Below are 23,266 nucleotides of genomic sequence, written 5' to 3' on the forward strand. Positions count from 1 at the left end.
CCACAACATGGTTAAGATGCTTCCTTATTTTTTAATTGTTTATGGATCAGTGGTACTATATAGTTGAAATATGTAGTAGAAAACAGTTTAGATAAGGAAGAGTTACCTTAGTCCATCCATTCATCCATTCGCTTTGGCTTATCCTTATCAGGGTCGTGGTGGTTGGGTGGGTGGGTGGGGGAGCTAGGGTGAAAGGCGGGGTACATCCTGGACAAATCACCAGTGTGTTGCAGGGCTAACAGGCTGCTGACCTGTTAACATAGTGTGCCTAAAAAACAAAACAAAACCTTAGTAAATTACTAAGGTATATTTATACTGCTCAAAAACAAGGGAAATTAAGGGAACACTAAAATCACACACTGGGTCTTGACAGTTGAAAATCTTTACTGAAACACTTGCTACGAAGAAAATAATTTAATATGATTTTGAAAACTAAAATCAGCAACCCTTTGAGGGACGGTCTGAAATATACACCAAAAATCTAAATAATAATAACAATTATTAATAATTTACTAGTAGTCAACTGTCAGTTTGATGCAAATAGATCTCATCTTCCTGTTGAGGTAAGTGTGAAATGCAGCTAAGAATATTTTCCTGCAACCACCACATCTTTCTCCCTCTTAACGCTGACACATCTTTTCTTTTCTTTATGGTTTTTATGGTGTTTTTCTTTTTTTTTCTTCCTTTATTGGCTGAAAGAATTCTTCAGTTATAATAACATTATAATAACGTTGTATCAACACCAGGGAAAGTACATGATACTGCATGTGCAACACTGAACATAGAAATCTAACACACACACTAAGCATTATATACAGCAAATATATATTTGATTAAAACATATCTCATTCTCAGGGTACTTGTGGTTCTCCCCCCAACAAATCTCTTCTTCTTTTACTTAAGCAATAATAAGAAGTGGCAACAGTAATAATAATGTGTATGCTAATCTTGCTGCAAATAAGGTTTCCCATACTACCAGTAAGTCCCAAACTCTATTAAAAAAATCTGATATTTGGTTTAAAAGCTATTGCTTTCAGAGAAATAAATAACCTTACAATCAGCAACTTTTTTGGCATTATTTTGCTCATATAAATATTGCGTACGGAAGAACTAAAATGATTTACTTCCTCCAGTCACAATAATCATATTCGGTACTCATAGTCACTGCTGCTACTTTCTAGTAACCCCGATTGATCAACACAAGAAAAAACGCTCTGTGGAGCATTTTCATTATGTGTTTTTACATTTTTACACATAATGTAAAAACACATAATGTGTTTTAAAGTACTTTCTTCAGCACTGTTCAAAAGTCTTGAGCCAACTAGTTTCCATACACGTTTTGTTAGGAAAATAGCAAATATAATATATAAGGCAAAAACTGAGTTTTTACAATTCTAATGAGCTTGAAAATTAATATTTCTTACGATCAACTTCAACACAGGCTGAACTGTCAGAAAAGCTTTCTTCTAATTTCTTTAATTACTAGGACCTTCAGAACTCTTCTGCCTTTTGTTCTCTTCTATGTCTATAAACACATCACATTGCCACACTGCTTCAAAGGTCTACAACTTCTAAAACACCCTCAGGAAGCCTGAGAAATATGACTCGAAACCACTTTAAAGCTTGGAAGGAAAATACGGTATAAGGAGACAAGACGCCCTCAGACGTCTGCCAGGCAAGCTCGCTCTCATCATTTACGTCATTATTGTATTTTCTATACATTCATTTTGTTTTTTTGTTCTTTTTAAAGATGCTTTAAGCAGATTGTAGTTCAGCAAAAACAAATGCAAAGTGCAGGCCTTTACTTGACATAGGTTTGAGTACCATTATTTTTTGTATTTTTTTTTTTATCTATATGGATATAGTACAGGTATAGAACTCATTAAATGTTTAGTAAAATTTATTTGGAATATTAATGATAAACATCAAGTGAAAAAAATGTTTTCATCAGAAATTTAATTTGTTTTTTAAGCATGTATAAGCAGTATACAAACAATGTAGTATATCTACATACTTATGCAGGAACATTGTATTTTATTGTGTTTAAATTGTAACCTGTTATTATAATGTACATATTAAAGTCATAATAAAGTAACATGATATTTAGAATCCACAAATATGATTCCCTATATGCTGACATGTTGTCAATACAAACAGTGAAATAAGAAACATAGTTTCAAGTAGCTCTATATAGAATTATTACTACTTTTACACTTAGATCAGTCTATTGACCTTCAAGGAGAGGTCAGAGGTCAGATAAGACATGCTATTATAGATCCTTATACAGCTCATCAGTCTTGTAAGAATCTAAATTTTTAAGTTATAAGGCATTTTTTCAATTTTGGATCAATAAATTATTAAGCTGACCTTGAAGACCTTGGTGGTTGTAAGCCAGGTTTGAATGGATTGTTAATATGACTCCTATCTACACCCCTATAAAGTCTTTCATTCAAAACTTTTTGAGTTTAGTTAAGTTTAGTTACAGGCAGAATGATGACATGAGCGCACACAACCAAAAACATAACCTTCTTGAGTTAATAATGAGTAGCTGGAGACTTTTTGCACAGTGCAGTACACTAATGAAGGGGGGGGGGGGGGGGGGGGGGGTTGCTTGGTTTAGGGGAACTGACCCTCTGCCCCTGACCTCAAACAATGGCGTATTATTCTACTTTATAGTCGCCTTTTAACTTAAGTTACAGATGGTGTATGTATTAAATATCAACACCCTGGCCTTGAAAGCATACAGCCTTCTTTGGATCCAACCTTGGACTCAAGTCCAAAACATTCGGTTGTTAGTACAGTTATGACTTTGTCTTTGACCCTTAAATCCCTAAACTGATAGTCTTTGAAAATAATTATTTACCATACAGAGAGTAAGAACGGCTTACGGGAGATTTACTGTTATAAAATGTCCAATGAATCAGTTATGCAAAGTGTTTTCTTGAGTAGTAATGATAGAAGCCTGCCCTCTAGTGTCTCTTATTTAGTAGAACAGCCATGGCCTGTTAAGTTTTTTCTGCACACGCCTCATTGAACCGTTTTATTCTACATGCAGATCATTTGTGCTTTGGAATGTGAAAATGTATTAGTGTGGCATTGCGTCCTTCAGCGTCACCTTTTCCAGTTATACTTACTGCATGCATCGTTGTTGCTGTCGTACCAGTGCAGCAATAAATAACCAGCATCTTGCATGTTGAGGTTCACCGGTGCCATCTTTGCTCTGCCCGTGTCTCTCCACACTTGTGTTTACCAGTGCAGGATCCCATGACAGTTACCATAGAAACTTCGGCGCCTGGCACCAGCAGAGCCAAGAGTGGAGTTCATTTCTGAAGGGTCTCCGTGTGCAGGAAAATAAAGCCTGCAGCTGAGGGGAAAAGCACGTTTCACACGATCTGAGAGAGAGTATCAAAAGACTGCTTTATTTCTTCATGTCATTTACAAACACTGGAAGATATTAAAAAGGACATTACAGAATTGCTCATTTTCATGGTTTGTTATGATCACTGGCATACATTAAGAGCAGAAAGGTTGTAATAGTGAATATTAACACTGATATAATGTTACAGATGGACAATTGTAGTAGTCTTTACTTGTCTCTGTATCTTTTCAAATGTGTATTTCTATGTGTCTCCTAATGTCAATGTCTCATGCACTGACACAAAAGATTAGAATAATTTACTGGAGAATGTCACATTGACTGTCCATTTACATGCTACACCTCAGCAATGGCAGGAAGCATACAGGCTCGAGTGCGTGCCTCCCTCCATGCCAGCCTGCAGTCAGAGATCCACTGAGAGATGAGGGACTGTTTGATGGCTGGATTCAGCCTCTCTCCCTCTGCCTTTCTGCAAGCTATGCTGGCCTCTGACCTGGCCAAGGTGTGTTTTGGGGAGATGTTTGGAACTGAAGTGTCAGTTTTGCTGTTTAATTCAGAGCAACTGCTCTCATGTTGTTGTGGGAAATCTGGATTTGAACCAAGGGCAATGCTGTGGGCTCGCACGCACACTCTGCTCTCCCATACGCTGCCGTGCTGCCTCATAAACCTCCCCTCGACAAATGCTCTCCTCCTACCTCCTGAGAGGGTAGAGAAGCTGTTCTGGTGTCCATAAATATACTCAAGAGGGTCAGAGTTGCCAAACTTCAGCTGTCTGTTTAGTTCTTTCCCCTCTGCCTGCTGCGCATCAGCAGCACGTGCCTCCTCTTTCGAGTTGTATTCAATCCACGATGGCCTCAGCTTCTGCTGCGCAGTGTCCTGCTGCTGTGTGTGGAAAGTGTCCGGGGAAACATCCCGGCTGGGAAAAGTGGGGTGGGCCAGGTGGCAGATGGAGAGGAGGTAGTCCTCCGATGACAAAGCCTGGCAGTGACCAGAATTATGGAGCGTGTTGGCTTCGTTCAAATCTCTAACCGTCTCCTCGCTGCCCTCTCTGATTGTGGGCAGCGTCAGTCTCCTCTTGGAGAGCAGTCTGGACCGCGGCCGCATAGCTGAGAGAAAGACAAGACGGGAGAGGTCTCATTTAGATGGGGAAAAAAACTGTGTAATGTGAAATACTGCATCCAAGTCTCAAAAAAGCAGAATCCTTTAGGAAAATATAATCACCATTTGGAAAACTGGATATTTTGATAGATGTGACACATTCCTGATAGGGTCAGATGCAGCGTATGCAATCTTACTTCCTAGTTTACAAAGTGAGAGCCCTGTTTGTGTGTGTCATTTATGTCGAAACTTGCAATATGTGTCTCCACACGATACAAATAAAAAGATTAATCTGTGCACTATTATCTCACGAACTGACTTATAACTTCTGGAGATAATTTCTCATTCGTACACACTGTTGTGTTGCATTGTATTTGCAAAAATTTTTCCTCAGTTTCTTTTGAAAAGCCTCTTGTTTAATCACCTCATCAGTCTAATGTGTTTTTCTAATGACATAATGTGCATCTGGACATTGCTCACATTGCCCGAAGCTCCCAAAACACAACCGACTACAACTGCTGGCTGTATCGATAAAACCAAGTAAACATAGAAGCCTCTCCTCTCCCTTCCCTTCATTTCAGGCACCGTGCGCTGCTTACTCTGGAGTTGTGTGTGTTGACCGTTCAATATACAAACAATCCCAGTGAGAGGCTGCACACACAGATGACTGTTTTGTGGGATCTCAGACACGTAAAGCCTCAAACTGTTTCAGAGTGTGGAGCGCCGAGTTGTTATAACCCAGAGCGTAGCCAACAATATATGCTTGTATTGACCTCATGACAAAAATAGCGCAAGCCAAACCAAAATGCCAGCCTCTCCCAGTTTCTTCCAAGGTGTAACCACTGCTAAATATAGACCACACCTTCTGTATACAACAGCTAAAAATGGTTCCACGGCGGCAGCTCGAGGCTGAAGCACAAAACAGGCACTCTGTGTGTGTGTTCGTCATGCATTCTCAGGAATAATGTAAAGGTTTTCTGCTCAATTTGCCTTCACACTCACCTTTACGGATGATCTTTGTTGAGTCCACCGAATCTTTTCTTGTCTCTTCTCCTGGTGCAGCTTTAAATAGCAGCCTGCATCCGTCGCTCTCGTCCTCTCTTTTTTTTGTCTCCTCAATTTTATTTACGATCCTCTGTTTTCATCTGCTGCTGCTTGTTAATTGTGCTGTGAAGCTTCAACTGTCTCTGACCAGAGGCAGAGGCAGAATGCAGGTTTATCTTCTCCTCACATCCCCCCTCCCTCTCCTCCACCTCCTCCTCCTCCTCCCTCTCTCGCTCCCTCTCTCTCTCGCTTACTTTTGGTTTGCCCTCCTTCCCTGCTTCTAAAAATAGACACACCATCCATTTCCTCAGCCCCAGCACTGTCTCTGGCTGACTGTTTTGATGGAGCGAGAAAAACAGATGCAGAAGAAATAGGGAAGAGGAAGGAGACTCAGACACAGATAAAGGAGGGGTGATGAGAGAGAGAGAGAGAGAGAGAGGGAGAGAGGAAGAGAAGAAAACAACAAAACAAACAAACAAAGTGGAGACAGGTTTATTTTTTCCACATTTTTTTTCATCTTATAAGACGCCATTTCTAAAAATGTCTCATTGTAAATGAACACAGTCAGCCACTGTAATTTTGGTAAAATGTGCCAAAATGAATGATTCCTTCTAAAAACAAAAATGGAAAAAGGACTGCAGAGCTGTAAACATGTTGTGTAAAGTTTGTGACATACATCATGCAGATAATCTGATCAGATGGGTACGTTTGCTCTGTGTATGCATGTGTGTGTGTTTATGCGTGTGCGTGTGTGTGCACATAATGCAAACAACACATTGCAGTGATCATGGGAGCACTGACTTATGGAAACCCGTCTCATGATTCACATGAGTCAACAGTTCCCCTCTGCAGATACATTTCTGACTCTTTAGACCTTTAAAAATTGAAATGCTTTTTACACCTGATTGAGTTTTCATAGACCGTGTTTTATTGTGTTATTATGTTTTATTATGTTTCATTAATACTCAGGGGCATGCACTAGCAGACTGCAGTTTACAGAAACAAAGACTCAGAGCCCACCAGGAAACAGTCTGAATTTCTGGTTAAAAACACATTTAGACACTCGTCCAAAAACACTTTAGCTTGTCTTAAACTGGACTATTTGAAAAAAAGAGCATTTCGAGGATTTGGAGCAGACATAAAGAGAGTTACGTAAACAAAAACAGTGTCTCCTCTGCAGTTCGTGGTAAACGGGGCTGCTATTTGTCACTTGGGTAAAGACTTCAAAACTGGGTCGCAGGTGGTGGGATGCACACAATACTTTTCATTTCTCCTAATCAGACTTTCATTGCTGCTAAAATTGAATTGATTTCCTTTTAATCTAGAAGCCTCTTTTATAGTTTATTTGGGTCGTTCATCTTAAACGATAATATTCTGCTGGGCAAACTTCTTGCTTGTAAAGAGGATTCAGTTTTTGTCGGTCAGTTGTGGCCATCTTCCTGATGTACTTCAAGATATTTATTGTCTCATCCTGGACTGTGGTTCTGACACACCAGTCCTCGGCTTTCCTCCTTACCGTACAGTCTCAGGGTGCTGGATTTGGGGTGAACCCTTCTATGCATGGTCAGAAGCTTCCTTATCTTGATATCTTTAGCTTCTCCTCCTTTGGCCAGCTTATTATCCCAGCAGGGTGTCTGATCCCTGACAGGGCATGGGAGTTGATGAGCAGGATTTTGTTCTTCCCATTCAGTTTACTCCTCAGGACCCAGGTGGTGCACAGGTTGGTGAGTCTGGTTTTGTAGTCTCCAGGGATGGATCTATCTACCAGGAGCTGGTGTTTCACCCCTCTGGTATTCCTACAAATTCTTTGCTCGTGTATTAAATCATGTGCCTCTTCATCTTATCTGCTATGATATCTGTCTTTCTGGTATATCTCTTCAATCGACTGGCTAAGGCTGTAAACGTTAGTGTGGCAGTTTCCAATGCCTCAGGTATAAGCAGCTTGTACTTCTTAGGCGTCACTTTCTTCATTGCATGTTTCTGCAACTCTGATAGTTGTCCCTCTCTGCCACCTTGATCTTGGCCTCTACTATCCTTCTCCATGGAGGCCACTGCTTCTTCTGGCTGTTTATCTTTTTGCCAAGCATCTCTGTGATCACTGCTGCCATGGTGTAGATCAGCTAGTTGGTTTTGGTGATGGTCGCATTATGGATTGTCCATAATGCCGCATTCACATCTTCTAGTAGACCTTCGGAAGGTACTTCACTTTGTCTTGGTAAGTGGATACAGAGGGTCCAAGTTTCCACCTTCGTCATGATCCTGCATTTCAGGTCAGCTCGTCTTGCACTCAGTGCTCCTTCTTTTGTATCTCCCCCGCGACCTGACGTTCTGGCTTTCCCTTGCCGTAGCATTTGTGTTGTATCTCATCAATCTCCAGTTGTGATAGCAGTTCTTTCTTCCGAATGTTGGAACACTAAGTTAGTAGTTGTTTCGTCGTCAGTCTGGATGTCGGGTATTGAAAATTCCATAGGTCACACCTCCTCTTCATGTAACCTCTTCCGTTGGGGTTACTTTTGTAGTAGCATTCCAACAGCCCTGTTCTCATCTCTTGCCACCTTGTGCCTTCTTCTTCCAGTAGCCCACTTCTCATCGCCTGACGAGGACCTTCAATTATCTCTCTCTCACTCACACTTGACAAACCAACATGTATTTAAACAACAATATACCCTTGTGTTTGGGGGAAACACTTCCCCCCTTACAGTATTGATGACTGCACGTGTGTGTGAGGGCGTGTGCTGGAGGCAGCGTGTATAAAATGAGTCACACATCTGCCTATATCAGCCTATAGAAAGATTTCTGTCTTTTTATAGACCTCTAATGAACTAGTCACAAGAAACTAAATTTGCTTCACACACACATGCACACAATGGGGCCTGGCTTGCCTCAGTTACATCACTCAGACTGTTTAATACAAACAGGCACCACACTGACTGCACAAGTTGATGCTTATTTTGCTAATGACAAACACTAGGCACATAAATGACCGAGCTAGTTCTTACAAAAACAGCAGCAAGCAAATTTCTGAAAGAAACAACAAACAAAAGATTATTTTAAGCAACAGCTGTGATGATATCTGTAGCTCTATGTGTGTTTACAGGGAAATAGCTGACTTATCAAGAGCATACCAGAGGCTATTATTCTCAAGCTCCCACTTTCTGATAGCTTTCAACTGTACATGAGCATAATATGATATGATTTGTGTAGTGTAGAACTGGGGTCGCTGTAGCTCAGGAGGTCGAGCAGGTCACCTATTAATCCAGAGGTTGGTGGTTCAACCCAAACCTCAATGCCAAATATCTTTGGGCAAGATGCTAACCCTCAGTTGCTCTCTGATGCCTCTATTGGAGTGTGAATGTTAGATAGTAAGCACTTACATAGAACGAGCATAGAAAAAAGTACTTGGATGAATGAGGCAAGTTGTATAAAGCGCTTGGAGTGCTCAGTTTGAGCAGAAGAGCGCAATATAGGGACCAGTCCTATTCAACATTCAGAACAACTTCCAATTAGCAGCTACATCATGATATTTTTGGATAACAAAATTCAAACTGAAGACAGCTACCTTGTTAGTTAGTCCAAAAATCCAAAATGTAAAATCAACCGCCCATTTCTTTCTCCAAGCTTTACAAAAATTTTGAATTACTTTTTGTGTTTTTTAACCAACATTTGTTAAAGGTTGTGGTTATGATTGCTAAAACCCATGGGCTTTTTACTTACTCTAAAATCTTTTTACAATACAGCTTTGTGCTTTTTAATAAATGTCATTTGAAAAAAAGCAGATCCGTATCTACCACAGTATTAAAGTTTAATACTTATTCATTCAAAAAAGTGAATTGTTCATTCATCTAACAGTTTATATGCAGCTTACAACACTGTGTGACTGGTTACAGATAATGTCAGCACTGTCACAAAGCTGCAAGTCTGGACTTTTAAAGCTGATGTAAAACACATCTATTCAGTCTTGTTTTATGCATATCTTCTCACCATCATTAGCCCCATATTTACAACCACTTGTGTATTCACTAAGAATTAGACAGTCACAGGAGGATGGCTGTGTTTTGCGGCTGAAGGGAGCTTGAATGTGCTGCCTGAGGGATTCTTGGAAATGGTTGGATACAGCAGTTGTCCTCTGAAGGGCAGAGAGTGCAATTTTCCACAGAAAGATGATTATTTCCAAGAAAACGTTGTTTGCAAATTATTGAGAAAAAGAAATCAAATTATAGGGAGTGGACAAAATAACAAGCATACAAGCTGTCCGGTTTGAAAATGCATATTTATGTGGATGACTGTAATCTAATCAAATTCATGGTTCACAATTAACTGAAGTCTTACTTAATTAAATTTTCTTGTGTGGTGTTTTCTGTGATTTGCATTTTTTATTCACCACTTGTGATCTGTGGAGTACATTACTGAGTACAGCACTGTAATGAACCAGGATTGCTGTCATTTACTAGCTAGTCCCAAAGCCATGAGTCAGTTTTAAAAAAGAATCCACATAAAATATAACAAACAAACAATAACCAGGCTCAGTACACCATGAGACATATTTGTTCATGTCGCCAAATAATATAGATTTGGACCTCGAGAGGCTTTTTTGCTTGAAGCAAGACTTGCTTTGCCTTTAGTTCTTTTTCTTTATCACAAAATCTAAAGCGCTCTGCTGTTTTACAGAGGCCTTGTCAAGCTAAGGTCAGTCATATTTTTACTAGTGCTGGTTCAGATCCTGCTTAAACATTTGCTCAAACTCAAAAAACCCAAACACATCCTTCAGGAAACCTGTTTGGAAATAAAGGCTGTTGCTTTTCCAAACAGGAAATGCTGCCTACAGATACCCTCAAGGTGTCTTCTTAAAAATCCCAGGCGGTTTACACATGTTTATGTTGTTTCTCTTCATAAACATGTAATTCTGGGCTTCATCTTGCTCACTTAGTTTGTTCTTTATCTGGTTAACTGAAGTGTTCCCGGAACTCGCCCATCTGCTTTTCCCCGTCTCATTATGAACTCCTCTTCTGCACCTGTAAAGCTGCTAGTTTCTGGGAAAGATTCTGTTTGCACATGTGGTTTGTGTGCGTGTGGACCACAGCTGATTTGATTCCTCCTGAATGAAAGATTAAACGACCTTCTTTATCGATCGTACCAACATGGGTCAAACCGGGTCAGTTAGACAGTCTTAACGTTCTTTTGTTCAATAAATTTCCAAGTCTTACAGAAAACATTGAACTTAAGAACCATTTTGGTCTTACAGGGGCTATCCAGGATTACTTTCTGAAGAAATGGCAGGCTATAAGTTATAAGACCAAACTTGTCAAATTGATGTAAAAGCAACAACAAAAAAAAGTCATATGTTTGGTTCACAATTAATAGGCTGCGTGAACATGTTACACCATGCTAGGAGAAAAATGCTGACTTTTAAATGTCATATACTTGGAATAGATCCCATATGTTTTACTCTATTGAAGTGGTTTTGATTTCTGGAGGACTATTGATTGACTATTGAGTTCAGGAACGCCTTTCAACATAGACTTTCATTTGTGAATCATTTTGATCCAAAAATTTACTGGTGTGAGCAAATGAATAAATTTCATTATGCCATTGAATGTGGCAAATATTGACATTCCACTGTAAATTAATATTTCTCTTCTTTTCAGACCTGAGGAGGGCAACAACTGAGCCTACGAGGATACAAATATTACACTTAACAGCATTGCAAGCACACACTGTGCTTTTTGTTTCTCTCCAAGTGGCACAAAATGAAATCTGACAGCCAGCGTTGCTGACCACGCAGCCTTAATTTGATGCACATGCTCATGTGAAGCATTTATGAGTAAATTTAATATTCTGATGACAGATACAATGGAACAATGGAAATGACTGTAGCAAGAGTCGCGTGGGCACTTTATGATAGACTGTACAAGCCAGGTTTGAAAAACTCAGAAACAGAACAGAGGGAGCATGTAAATGAACGTTTGTAGTGAAGTTTGAACTTTGTTTTCTAAATCTGAGTATGTGCTCGATGGTATTATGGTTGCAGAATTTGCAAATGTTTCCCCCGAGAATTGTGTAAGTGTGTCTCAGTCCAGGTGTCTGTAATGTGATTAGAAACTCTGGATGCACACTGAGATTTCTAAATGTGTTGCAAAATGTTTTCTCGGAATCTTGTTGCGTAATCATATTTTGACGTGTGTAGAAAAAGAAAAATCTCCCAATCCGTATTTCCAAGTATGTAGAGATTTTTCGGTGCGTAGAATGAATAAATATAAAGTACTGAGGCACAGTGCACACTAAGTGGGGTGGGGTCACAAATATGCGTAAACATTTGCAGCTCAACAAATGCATTTTGTCAGTGTATATTTTCAAATTTGTTCACACATTAGATTTTTTTCATGGACGTACATTTCTGCACCGACATATTCTGAAAATTTCCAAATTATTTCACAAAGATTATTAAGGACACGGTGGTTGAGACACAGTTTCACAGCTCTTCAGATACATTTGCAAATATCGCTAGAGTAATACTTCCTCATATAAGCTATTTATTTAAAAACAATTTTTACTGTCAATAAGACAGAGCAAATAAGTAAAAATGTGAATAAATAAATGCGAAGCCTAAAAAGTTCACTTTAATTGCTTATCTCTGTTACAAAATGTCATGCATAGCAGCTGTTTTATTAGCTTGGCCTGTGCACCCAGTACAGTATAGACCATATGAAATTTATAGTGATCAAAGTAAAACCCATATGACATAAGAGAGTCATGAATCTTAATTACAAAAAAGGAAAAAGAAAAAGGAAAGGTAATTCATGTCCTGGGCTAAATGTTGTATACAAGGTTGCCAGAGGTTGCCAAAGTCAAATATCTTGTAAAGTTCAGGTCAGTTTATTTCCTGGTCATGCTACACCAACACTTTTACCATGATTACTTAGATTTTGTCCATCTAAACTTTGTCTAAGCACCAAGTATTCACCAATGTCCCTCATCAAACTGTCATACTGTAGCTTTACTTACACAGGTAACACCCTGATTGTAATAACATGTAATAACATTTGTCTTGATGCATGCTCAATTATACAGGTAAGAAATACCAAAAGGTTGATTCTGTTCATCTGGACGTAGCGTTTTCAATGGGAGAAACGTTTCGTAACTCATCCAATGACTACTTCAGTCTCACCTGACCTTAACCTTATAAACAGTACATTTTCATAATAACTGAAGCCAACCCACTGAATGAACAATGGGCTGTGATGTCAGTTCTTTGATATTTAATATGAAATTGCTACTATCACTGATCAAAGACCACTGATCAATGATCAATACACCTACAGGCCAGTGGACACCCTTTCAATGATGAGGATGTACACATTCTAGACAGGGAGGAACGCTGCTTTGAGGGCGGAGTCGAGGAGGCCATTTACGTGAAAAGGGACAGACTATCTCTGAATCGAGGAGGGGGCCTAAGGGTACATCTTTTGCCATCTAACAGTGCTGTGATTGCAGTCATTCCCCAGCTCTCTGTGAATGGTACTCATGGCCATTAATCAACAGTCATGACAATTTGCATATTAATGATCAAGGAACTGACCTCACAGCCCATTGCTCATTCAGCTGTGCTAGTTTCAGTTATTGTGCAAATGTACTGTTTATAAGATTGGGGAAACCTGCAGTCAGCTGAGACTGAAGAAGTCACTCAGATGAGTGACGAAATGTTTCTCCCACTGAAAACGCTATGTCCAGATGAACAGAATCAGACCTTTGGGATGGAATAACATTACATCAAAAATCATGGCCCTAACATTATCAGATTTTGTTGTCATAAAGAAAAGCAAGAGAAATGTTAGTGCAATGTTGAGAGGAATTAGCTTCTATGTTTTGTATGTGTACCTGGTGCCAGGTATTGCAATTTTAAAAAGGAATATTAATAGATTAAAGGACAGCTTGTAATAATTCTGATGGCTACTCACAAATAGCTGAGTCCATGGCTGGTTTGTGTGTCCGTATTGTCATGTGCCACAATAACAAAAATCACGCTTGTGATTGCAAAATACCACAGGCACTTAGTCTTTAATAAATAGTAAACATTAACTTCTGTTTCATATATACATGTATTGTACAAGAAGACTTGTAGATGCAGTTGCCGCACATTAAATGCACAAACAAAACCTTTTATACAAAAAAAATAAAGATAACAAACTGGCCTTCAAAGTTTTTCTTTGGATAGAGATACCATAAAAAGCCTTGCATACTTTCCTTTTAAATTTTTGTAGTTTTCCTATAGAAATAAATGCATGAGGGACATCGCTTTTAGCAGCCGTGACAAACAAAGCACCCTTGAATGTAAAAATGTTTTAATAAAAATGTGTATTTTTTCTTTTTCTCTGGTTATTTTTTTGTACTGCTTACCTTAATGACATATTATAATTTACTATTTAAGCACCAAGTATTTGGCAATGTCCCTCATCAAACTGTCATACTGTAGCTTTACTTCCTGAGAGATAAGTAACTGCTCTGGAAATGACAACAGAATCCAACCAGTGTAAACTTTTGCAATTTAGTTTGCAGTTAAGTGAAATAGAAGCTAAATGTCTGCTTTGCGTATTGGCCACTCAACTGAAATGTATTCATATTTGTACTGTGCAAACTGCAGTCCTGGGCTGTAATCTGAAATGGGATGAAAATTTGGATTCTAGGTGGTAGATTTTGTTGCCGTGCGAGTGTCAGTACCACTGTCATTTTTTAAAATCTACATTATCACTGAATTCTTAAGCAAAACAAAGGGTGGTTTAGGGAAATAAAAGCCGAGCTTTGTAAAGTGCTGTAATCCTGGATGTACATTTTTTTTAATTCCTTCTGCTTCTCTTTATTGTGTGTGCACAGGCAAGGTGATTTGCAGCAATCGGTACCCTAAAGGGCTTTACTCAAAGCAACTGTGCAAACATTTGACTGATATGACAGCTTTTTTTTTTCTTTCTTTTTTTGGTGGAACTACCCATTAGAAAGCATTGCGGCAGATAAGCGGTGTTTTCAGACAAAGTGTTCATCTCTATAAGAGAAATGATAAGGCTTGGTTTATTGTACTGCGTGGCCTCTCTTCATCCTCAAGAGAAAGTTTCGCTTCTCCTCTAGGAGCTCCTGAATGCGTTTGTTCCTGGTTCTTTCTCTAAGGTTGATCCGATGCTTTGGGATCAAGTTGTTCTGAGAGATGTCGCTCTCCGAGTTGATGACCCTGCTGTAAAAAACATCGATCGAGTTGTCTTCACTGTTTTTCTCAGCACTTCGTGGAGGTCTTAGAGTGGAGATGGTGGTGGTGAGGGTTGTTGGGTTTGCATTTGTGGTGGGAGGTGAGGCAGTACCTGTGTTTGAAGATGTTGTGTCAACAGGTATATTCGCAGGGATGTACTCCGCCTGATCCAGCCAGGATGAAGAGCTTAGCTCTGTCATGTCATCTCCATTTATGATTGGGAATGCCATGGTGAGGCTGTCCTCTATCACCATGGTGTTACTGACCACGCCCACATTTCTGTAGGACACGGTGATGTCATCACCACTGGGATTGCTACCATTGTCTTCTGAAGAGGGAGGGAGAGTAGTTGTGTAATAACGTGTTTTCTTCTTTGGATAAGTCTTTACCACCTTAAATCTACTCTTATCAACTTTGGCTTTTAAGTTTACGCCACTTTTGCTATAGGACACTGTAATGGCATCACTACTGGGATTGTTATCACTGGGGACTGAAACATCGACGCTTTTAGTCACTGGCACAGTGATGTAAGGCATGGCTTCATTGGGCGTTGTGATATCCTCGACAAAACTGTTTTCAGTTGGTATTACGAGATCATCAAAAGTACTTAGTGTTGTTGTTCCAGCATTTGCACTGTCATCATACCACGATTGAGTTTGATCTGTAGCTTCCATGCTATTACTGACATATGGGGCATTGATTCTTGATTTAGGGAAAAGGGAGATCATTGCTGTACCAGTAATGCTTGAAGAAATAGTAGAAGAAAGATCCTCTATTGGGTGCTGCCCACTTGAATAGGGAGGGAAAGTAGTTATGTAATAATGTGTTTTCTTTTTTGGATAAGTCTTTACCACCTTAAATCTACTCTTGTTAACCTTGGGCTTTGTTAATACGTTTGTGCCGCTTTTAGTGTAAGACACTGTGATGTCACCACCATCGCGATTGTTGCTACTGGTAACTGAAACGTCAACGCTTTTAGTCACTGGGACATCTATGTAAGGCACGGCTTCCCTGGGCATTGTGACATCCTCGACCAAACTATTTTCAGTGGGTATTACGAGATCATCGAAAGTACTGAGTGTTGTTGGTCCAGTATTTGTGCTGTCATGGTACCAACATGGAGTTTCATTTGTAACTTCTACGTTATTAATGTTGTATGGCACATTGATTTTTGACTCAGGGAAAAGGAAGCTTATCGTTGTACAGGTAATGCTGGAAGAAATAGTAGAAAAAAAGTCCTCTGTTGGTGGTTGCTTGGTTGAAGGAGGAGTAGTTGTGTAATGATGTTTTTTCTTTTTTGGAAAAGTCTTTACCACCTTAAATATATTCTGATTAACTTTTGCCTGTGAGTTTAAGCCACTTTTGGGTGCTGGTTTTGGGTTCTTTGGTGGCTTGTGCTTTGTAACTTTTATCTTTGGTTCAGTTTTCTTTTGAGTATTGGAATTTGGTGGAGCATCTTTTTTAGGGGAAGGTTTAATTTTTTCCCCTGGAGTCTTTTTGGGGGGTTTATTTGCTGAAGTTGCCTTTTTGGGAGCAGTGCTTGATGAAGTAGTCTTTTTCACTGGAGTAGTGTTTGGTGGAGTAGTCTTTTTTGGAGACGTGATAGCAGGAATAATCTTTTTGAGGGTAGCGTTTGATGGAGTAGTCTTTTTGGGAGCATTGTTTGATGGGATAATCTTTTTGGGAGAAGATTTTGATGGAGTAGTCTTTTTTGGAGAAGTGGTCAATGGAGTATTCTTTTTAAGAGTAGTTTTTACTGGAGTAGTCTTTTTGGGAACATTCTTTGATGGAGTAGTCTTTTTCGGAGTAGTGCTCGATGGAGTAGTCTTTTTTGGAGTAGTGCTCGATGGAGTAGTCTTTTTCGGAGAAGTGTTTCCTGAGGTAACCTTTTTTGGAGTACTGTATGACTTCTTCTTGGGATTGAGCTTTGGTATAGAGGGTTTTCCTGGAATGCTTTTCGGGGTCGTATTCTTTTTTGGATTCTGCTTTGTTGGACTCATCTTTTTCAAGGTTTTCTTTGGCGGAATAGTCTTCTTAGGCTTGGAGTTCTGTAGGATGTCTGTCTTTTTACTGTTTTCTGCTGGCTGGGTCATTGGCAGAGTGGTTGTTGTTGTGTCCGTTTTCAAACCAAATGTTACTGGTGTATTTGTAGATGTGTGCACCAGATTTTCAGTGCTGTTGTTTATGTCTGGAGGAGGCAAAGGTAGAGGATATGTAGTAACACTGCGAATGGTTGTGGACTCCCTGGTGATTGCTATGGAAGAAGTTGTAGGGTAAACAGGGGCCCTGGTGGTAGCCGGTGAATGAATGGTAATCATTTGTGCGGTACTCAGTGGGGTGGCATGAGGAGCTGTAGGGGAAGATGTAGGAGGATGAGCAGTAGACGGTGAACTAATGGTAGAAACTGATGTGATGACAGCTTTGGAGGGTTGTAAGGTGGTGAAGACAGAGCTTGGGATGCTTGTGGTTGGAGGAGATGTAACTGTGATGGATGTGGCTCTGGGGGTGGAGCTGGGGACAGGCACTATGTTAGGGACATTGCTGCAGGATTTGCAGCATATGCGCTGGTAGTCCGGTAGAGAGCAGTAGCGTTTCAGCACCTCCATGCGACAGAAGACAGACCGGTCTCCATGACAACGGCCTGTAAACAAAAAAACAGAAAGCTGAACAGAGAGGTAGAAGCTACGATAATATGTGTGTGTGAGATTGCTCTATGCTAAAGAACGTGAACAAAACTATATTGTTACAAATTGGCATTACTCTCAAGTTACGCAGACATAAATCCATGCACATGTGAGTGAAAGTACATGTTGGTTTCACGCTGTTAGAAGTACAGTAGTAAAGCCAGACCACTAGCAGAGGATGCAGGAAGGAGAAAAAAGGAGAAAAATCCACACATCAAGAGCATTGATGAGATTCATCCAGAGCAACTGAAATGGGAAAATAAGGGTCGCCAGTCTTGTGTTGCACCTATAAGAGATCAGGATTTTTCATCTAATTCTGCTTCTGCTCATGTGTTTCTTCATTTTTTTCAGACGTGCAACATTTTCAGTTCAATATTAAGTCTACCACTTGACTTGTACCCTTTTTGTACCATGCCAGTCAAAAATAACTACTTTCTTATTGCAGTATATACCAATCTGACAAAAAAAATCTAACCAGTGAACATTCCCATTAGGAGAAAGATCACACTTTTTAAAACGATTTTTATTGATACAACTTTGCTTTTGAGAATGACAGGAACTGAAACAATGAGATGTACGCCCCGCCCTCCCCTCTCAATATATAGATATATTTTTTTTCTTAAGAAAAATAATTCAACTGTATCGAAAGTTACAAGTTCACAGTCACTTTGGTAAAACACTTGATTACTTGGAAATCAACCAGTCAATCTGTTTATCGATTGAAGAAGAAAAAGAAAACAAAAGAAAACAAACAAAGATGAAATACATAAATGATATTTGCTGCTTAAATAAAACACATAATTTTCATGTTGATGTAAAAACTGGAATGGCACATTAAGTGTCATATGAAACATTTACAAAACATTAATAAAATTTCCCTGATAAATCAAAGTGCATATAGACGCAGTGCACGTAGTCCATCTGAATGTTTCTTCAACGTTAGCCAAACGTTAGCCAGCCCCACGCAGCAGGCCAGTGAAGCCACGAAACAGTTACCCATAGTATAGAATATTATAGAAGAAGATAACAGTCATGAACATTATTAAATACAGTCAACACCAATGTTATATACAGTATCGCACTGCTAGGTCTGGCTTGGTCTCATACAGTCCAACTCCAGCAGAAGGAAACCTTGGATAGCTCGCTACATAGTCACAACAGAAATATGTGTTCACAATACAATGACAAGTCTGAAGTGTTTTTTTCTTTCTTTTTTCTTTTTCTTTTTTCTAGATGCCACATGTGTCAATACCCTAGGCCCTTGGAAACCCTTCCCAGTAGTCGGACATTGGTCCAACATCATCTTGGTAGGTTTGATGGTTGGCGGGTGTGAGTTTGTTACGTTGGTTTGAAGCTGCCTCTATTCCGAGTGAAACTTTGAATGAGTAAAGCCATCTCTTTCACAGATAAATGCCATTACATTCAATCCAAGATAAGGCATTGTTCATGTTTTCAATGTTCACCAAAATAAAATGAGATCATCGGACGCTCTAAAATCAAAGTTTATGAGGTATTTCTGTATCTGATCGCAATGTGTAAAAGCCCAAATGATGAAGCACCCTCTCTCTCTCACACTCACACACACACACACACACACACACACACACACACACACACACACACACACACACACACACACACACACACACACACACGCAACGATTAAGGACGCTCATTCATCTAACGCATACATCCTCCCAAACACACATGCACAAAGACGCGCACCCACACACACACCAGTGCACTCACGCACGGATTGATACAAACACACAGGTGATGGAGGCAAATGTGCATGACAAAACGTGATCCTGGCCGTAAAGAAAACGAGAAGCAACAGTAAACCACTGATCCATCTGAGAAAATGGAGAGGCAAATAACTGACCAAGTCCTGCATAATATAGGTCTAACCCTTTCCCCCAAAACACTTTACCTTTATTAAATATTCATCTGTATTCATGTAAAATCAATAAAAAAATACACATAACAGTCAAGGATCTAAGCGATCAATAGCAGTCCAAAGATTTTAGGCAAATAAGCTACAGCTTATTCATGGTAAAACATTATTAATATTATTGTTACTCATATAGATTTATATTTATAGTTATATATAAATACAAATATATTTATAGATGTATTTGTTTAAAGTCTGCAAGCACAAATAAGCTGCATTTATTGAACTTTTGTATAACAGTCAAAGAGAGGATGGCTGATGATGAGGTGAAATGGGAAGCAACCTCAATTGGTCAAACTACCCTGTTTTTTTTTTCTTTCTTCTTTTTTCTTTTCTTTTCTTTTTCTTTTTTTTTGTGTCGTCACCTCAGAAGACCCTCCCACAAAAATCAAAAGGTTTACTGACTTCACTTCCTGCTTCTGTGCTGAGTTCCTGTCAATCTGAGAATGGAACGTGGGATGAGACACCACTCTCATCCCCAAATGGAACCAATATGTCAGATGAGCACTTTAGCAAAGATGTCCTCAGATCACATTCACAGTAAAGCTTTCATATTATATATATATGTATATATATATATTTTTTCTATATAGATATTTATACCTTTTCTGTTTATTTTGACACCTGTTTCTCCCCCACATTGACAATGCGCTACAAAAAGAAAAAAGCGCAGCTGCATGATAGCACGCAGCTAGCTCGCGCAAATCACGGCCGCCGAATGCAGAGGGGGGGGGGTCCCCTCGCACGTGAACGGCTCTTCGACACATCTCAGGAGATGCCAATGAAAACTTGTTCGCCTTGCCACTACGAAATCCTTTTCACATCAAATTTTTTGTTCATCTTTTGAGTTTTCGACTGGCCAGCGGTTACAACACAATGCTCCACAAAGGAGACAGAGAGAGAGAGAGTTAGAGAGAGAGAGAGAGCAAGAGAGAACCAACTAGCACACGCAGGAGCCAGAGACCTCCCCCAGTCAGAGCCGTCTCAGACACAGAGAGAGAGAGACAACATCCCCCCCACCCAAAAGAGAAGCGAAAGCTTTTGCCGCTCGCTCACGGGCGTGGCACAGGCACAAGGCTTGGGGCAGGGGGCGGGTCAGGGGGCCAGCCGGGGCCGGCCCTGCAGGGACAGGAGGACAGAAATGGGCAGGGCCCAGCAGAGGACAGACATGCAGCTGCAGCTGCTGCTGTGGAGGCCAGGCTGGGAACTATAGAGGGAGGTTTTACGTGAGGAGATCTTTGGGAAGTTGGGGTTGGGGCGTGACAGCCACTGGATCAAAATGTTGCCGTTCTTGTTGAGGTCTGGTGGGCCCTCTGCAGAGAAACATGGAGAGAGGCATGGAAACATTAAGAACGACTATAAGGGAACATGAGCAATATGTAACAATTTTTCATCCTTATCCTTTTAATTCTTTTAGCATCCATCACACCTAGCTTCTACACTGATGCCAGGGGCTAAATCTAGTTTAGTTTTATCTGTTTATTAAATATATTACGCCTCCAGAATGTGTCTCTGACATTTCAGCTGAAGCTACGACTAAAATCGGTTCAGTTTGAACTGACATATTTACATGCAATGACAGCGACCTTGTGACAATTTATTACTTGGTCGCGACACATAATGTGTTGAAATTATATGTGTATTATCATGCCAACAATACCAGCTGAAGGCCAATTTCAAGCTTTACCAAATTACCTGTTGGTGACATGAGCAGAATCTCCATACTCAGATTGCATGGTGGCTCAAAGCAAGGCAAGAACAGGACTCTCACACTGTGGATTATTGCCCCTGTTATGCTGCCACTTTGTTAGATATTTATCACTTTCTATTTATTTATTTCTTACTTTTATAATCTTGATTTGGTTAGTCAAGCAGTTTTACTTCATCTTTAGTTACATATTTAGGCAAGTAGCTGGTTAGGAGGAGAATGCTGTCACAGAAATAACTGCATGTAAAACTTAAAAAAAGAAACATGGTGTTGTGGTAACCATAGGCACTATACAAAAGATGGACACAGCCCCTCACTGATTTGTGGAATACCCTTAGTGTTACCATCTTGGTTTTTTAAAAACTGAATGTAATCTATTTCCAATTCTGCATGTTCTACATGGAGAGAAACAAAATATATCTATAGCACCACTTCATTATGTACATCTTTTCAACTGCTCATTAATGCAAGTATCAGTTCAATGCATTTATGCATGTACACATGGTCAAAACCAGTGAGCAGTAGTTCTCTGAGAGAAAATGCTTTGTTGATGCCTTTTGACTGCTTTAAAGTGATAGCAAGGTAACAGTAACTCCAATGAACACTTGTTACAACCAAGGTATGCAATGAATACCTCTCAATGCATAACACATTAAATCTAGCAAAAGGGCTACAGCAGCAGAAGACCACACTGGGTGCTTCCACAAGTCACACAGTCTCACCAAAACTGGACAACAGAAGACTGAAAAAACATCAAACATGGCTGGTTTGTTGAGTTTCAATTTTTGTTGAAGGATTCAGATGGTAGGGTCAAATGTTAGTGTAAACAACATGAAAGCATGGATCCATCCGTCTTATATCACTTTTCAGGTGTGGCGACACCACAGCCAGTTTGAGTATTATTACTAACCATGACCATCCCTTTATGACAGCAGTGTACCCATTCTCTGATGGCTGCTTCCAGCAAAATACCGTGCCATATTACAAAGCTAAAATAATCTCAAACTGGTTTCTTGGATATATTAATGAGTACACTGTGCTCAATAGTTCTCCACAGTTACCAGATATCAATCGAATACAGCACCTGTGGGATGTGGCGGAATGAGGAGATCACATCATGGAACTGTGTGATGCTGCCATGTCATTATGGCCCAAAATCCCTGAGAAATGTTTCCAGCAACTTGCTGAATCTGTGCCATGAAGAACTAAGACAGCTCTGAAAGCAAAAAGGGGCTCAAACCAAGTTCTAGCAAGGTGTACCTAATGAAGTGAGTACCCTGGACATTTTAAACCTATAAAAAATACTCACAGGGTGGGCTCGCACAACACTTACTGGAACACGGTGTCAGGCGACAAACTCTTATGGTGTCTGGCTTACTGTCGAGACACAGGCCGATGGTGTTGTCCCTGGTGTGACACAAAGCCTGTCTCTGTTGGGTCCCATTACCACATGTCACTGAGCACTAGGGATACAAAAAATAAACACACAATGCAAAAAAATCATCACAAACTACTTACAAAATGTGAATAAAGTGCAAGCATCTTGAAGGCTCTAGTTTAGCCCACATACCTGTGACCACGGTCCAACTCTCCACTGGGTGGGGCAGGGAAATCGGTTGCAGGATCTGCGCGACTCTGGTCGGTTGTCGTTGCAGTGTTTGTTGTGGATAGCACGTGTTGTGTTGTCATCCGAAAGCTGGACGCAGCTCACCGATCGGACTTGCATGCCCGTCTTTCCACATGGCTTGCTGCAGTTCTGCCACTCGCCCGTCACCCAGCTGGAGAATATATGACAGCAAAGAGAGGAAAGAGCATCGAGGGACATCAAAACATATCGACCACAAAGGAGAACAAAGGGCGACCTGAATGCAGAAAAAGTTGCTTTAATCCGAGTGTGGATTCCTACTGTAAGTCACATTTTCACAGATGTTGTGCTTCTCATGTGAATACATACATGGGAGGAGGGCAGGCCTTCTGGTTGCAGTCCCTCATGTCACCTCTCGGTTTCATGTTGGACTTGTTACAGAACCTTTTATGAACCATCTTGCTGTCGACTTTTCTTCTGCAGCCGTATCGCAGGTACTGCTTTCCTAAAAAAGGGTGGAAAATCGGACATCATATAAGTCAAAGAAACAACGGTTTCACTGTGAGAATTTTCTTTGTTCTACTGTAC

The 23,266-nt window shown here is 40.1% G+C and overlaps 1 protein-coding gene across 2 annotated transcripts in view; it reads right to left on the reverse strand.

Moving 5' to 3' along the window:
• Positions 1-13,255: 13,255 nt before the first annotated feature.
• The window catches only part of LOC308408889 (A disintegrin and metalloproteinase with thrombospondin motifs 2-like), a 152,210-nt gene continuing 142,199 nt past the window's right edge, over positions 13,256-23,266 (reverse strand). For both annotated transcript variants that reach the window (XM_080901332.1, XM_080901331.1), the window contains 5 exons: positions 23,048-23,183; positions 22,664-22,871; positions 22,427-22,556; positions 20,612-20,698; positions 13,256-17,391 (listed from right to left, as the gene is read on the reverse strand). In XM_080901332.1, the coding sequence (XP_080757458.1) occupies positions 14,579-17,391; positions 20,612-20,698; positions 22,427-22,556; positions 22,664-22,871; positions 23,048-23,183 (3,374 nt within the window). In that variant the 3' untranslated portion in view covers positions 13,256-14,578. The remainder of the gene's footprint in view (positions 17,392-20,611; positions 20,699-22,426; positions 22,557-22,663; positions 22,872-23,047; positions 23,184-23,266) is intronic.

The sequence above is a fragment of the Rhamphochromis sp. 'chilingali' genome (genome assembly GCF_963969265.1).
Source record: "Rhamphochromis sp. 'chilingali' genome assembly, chromosome: 13".
Taxonomy (NCBI): Eukaryota; Metazoa; Chordata; class Actinopteri; order Cichliformes; family Cichlidae; genus Rhamphochromis; species Rhamphochromis sp. 'chilingali'.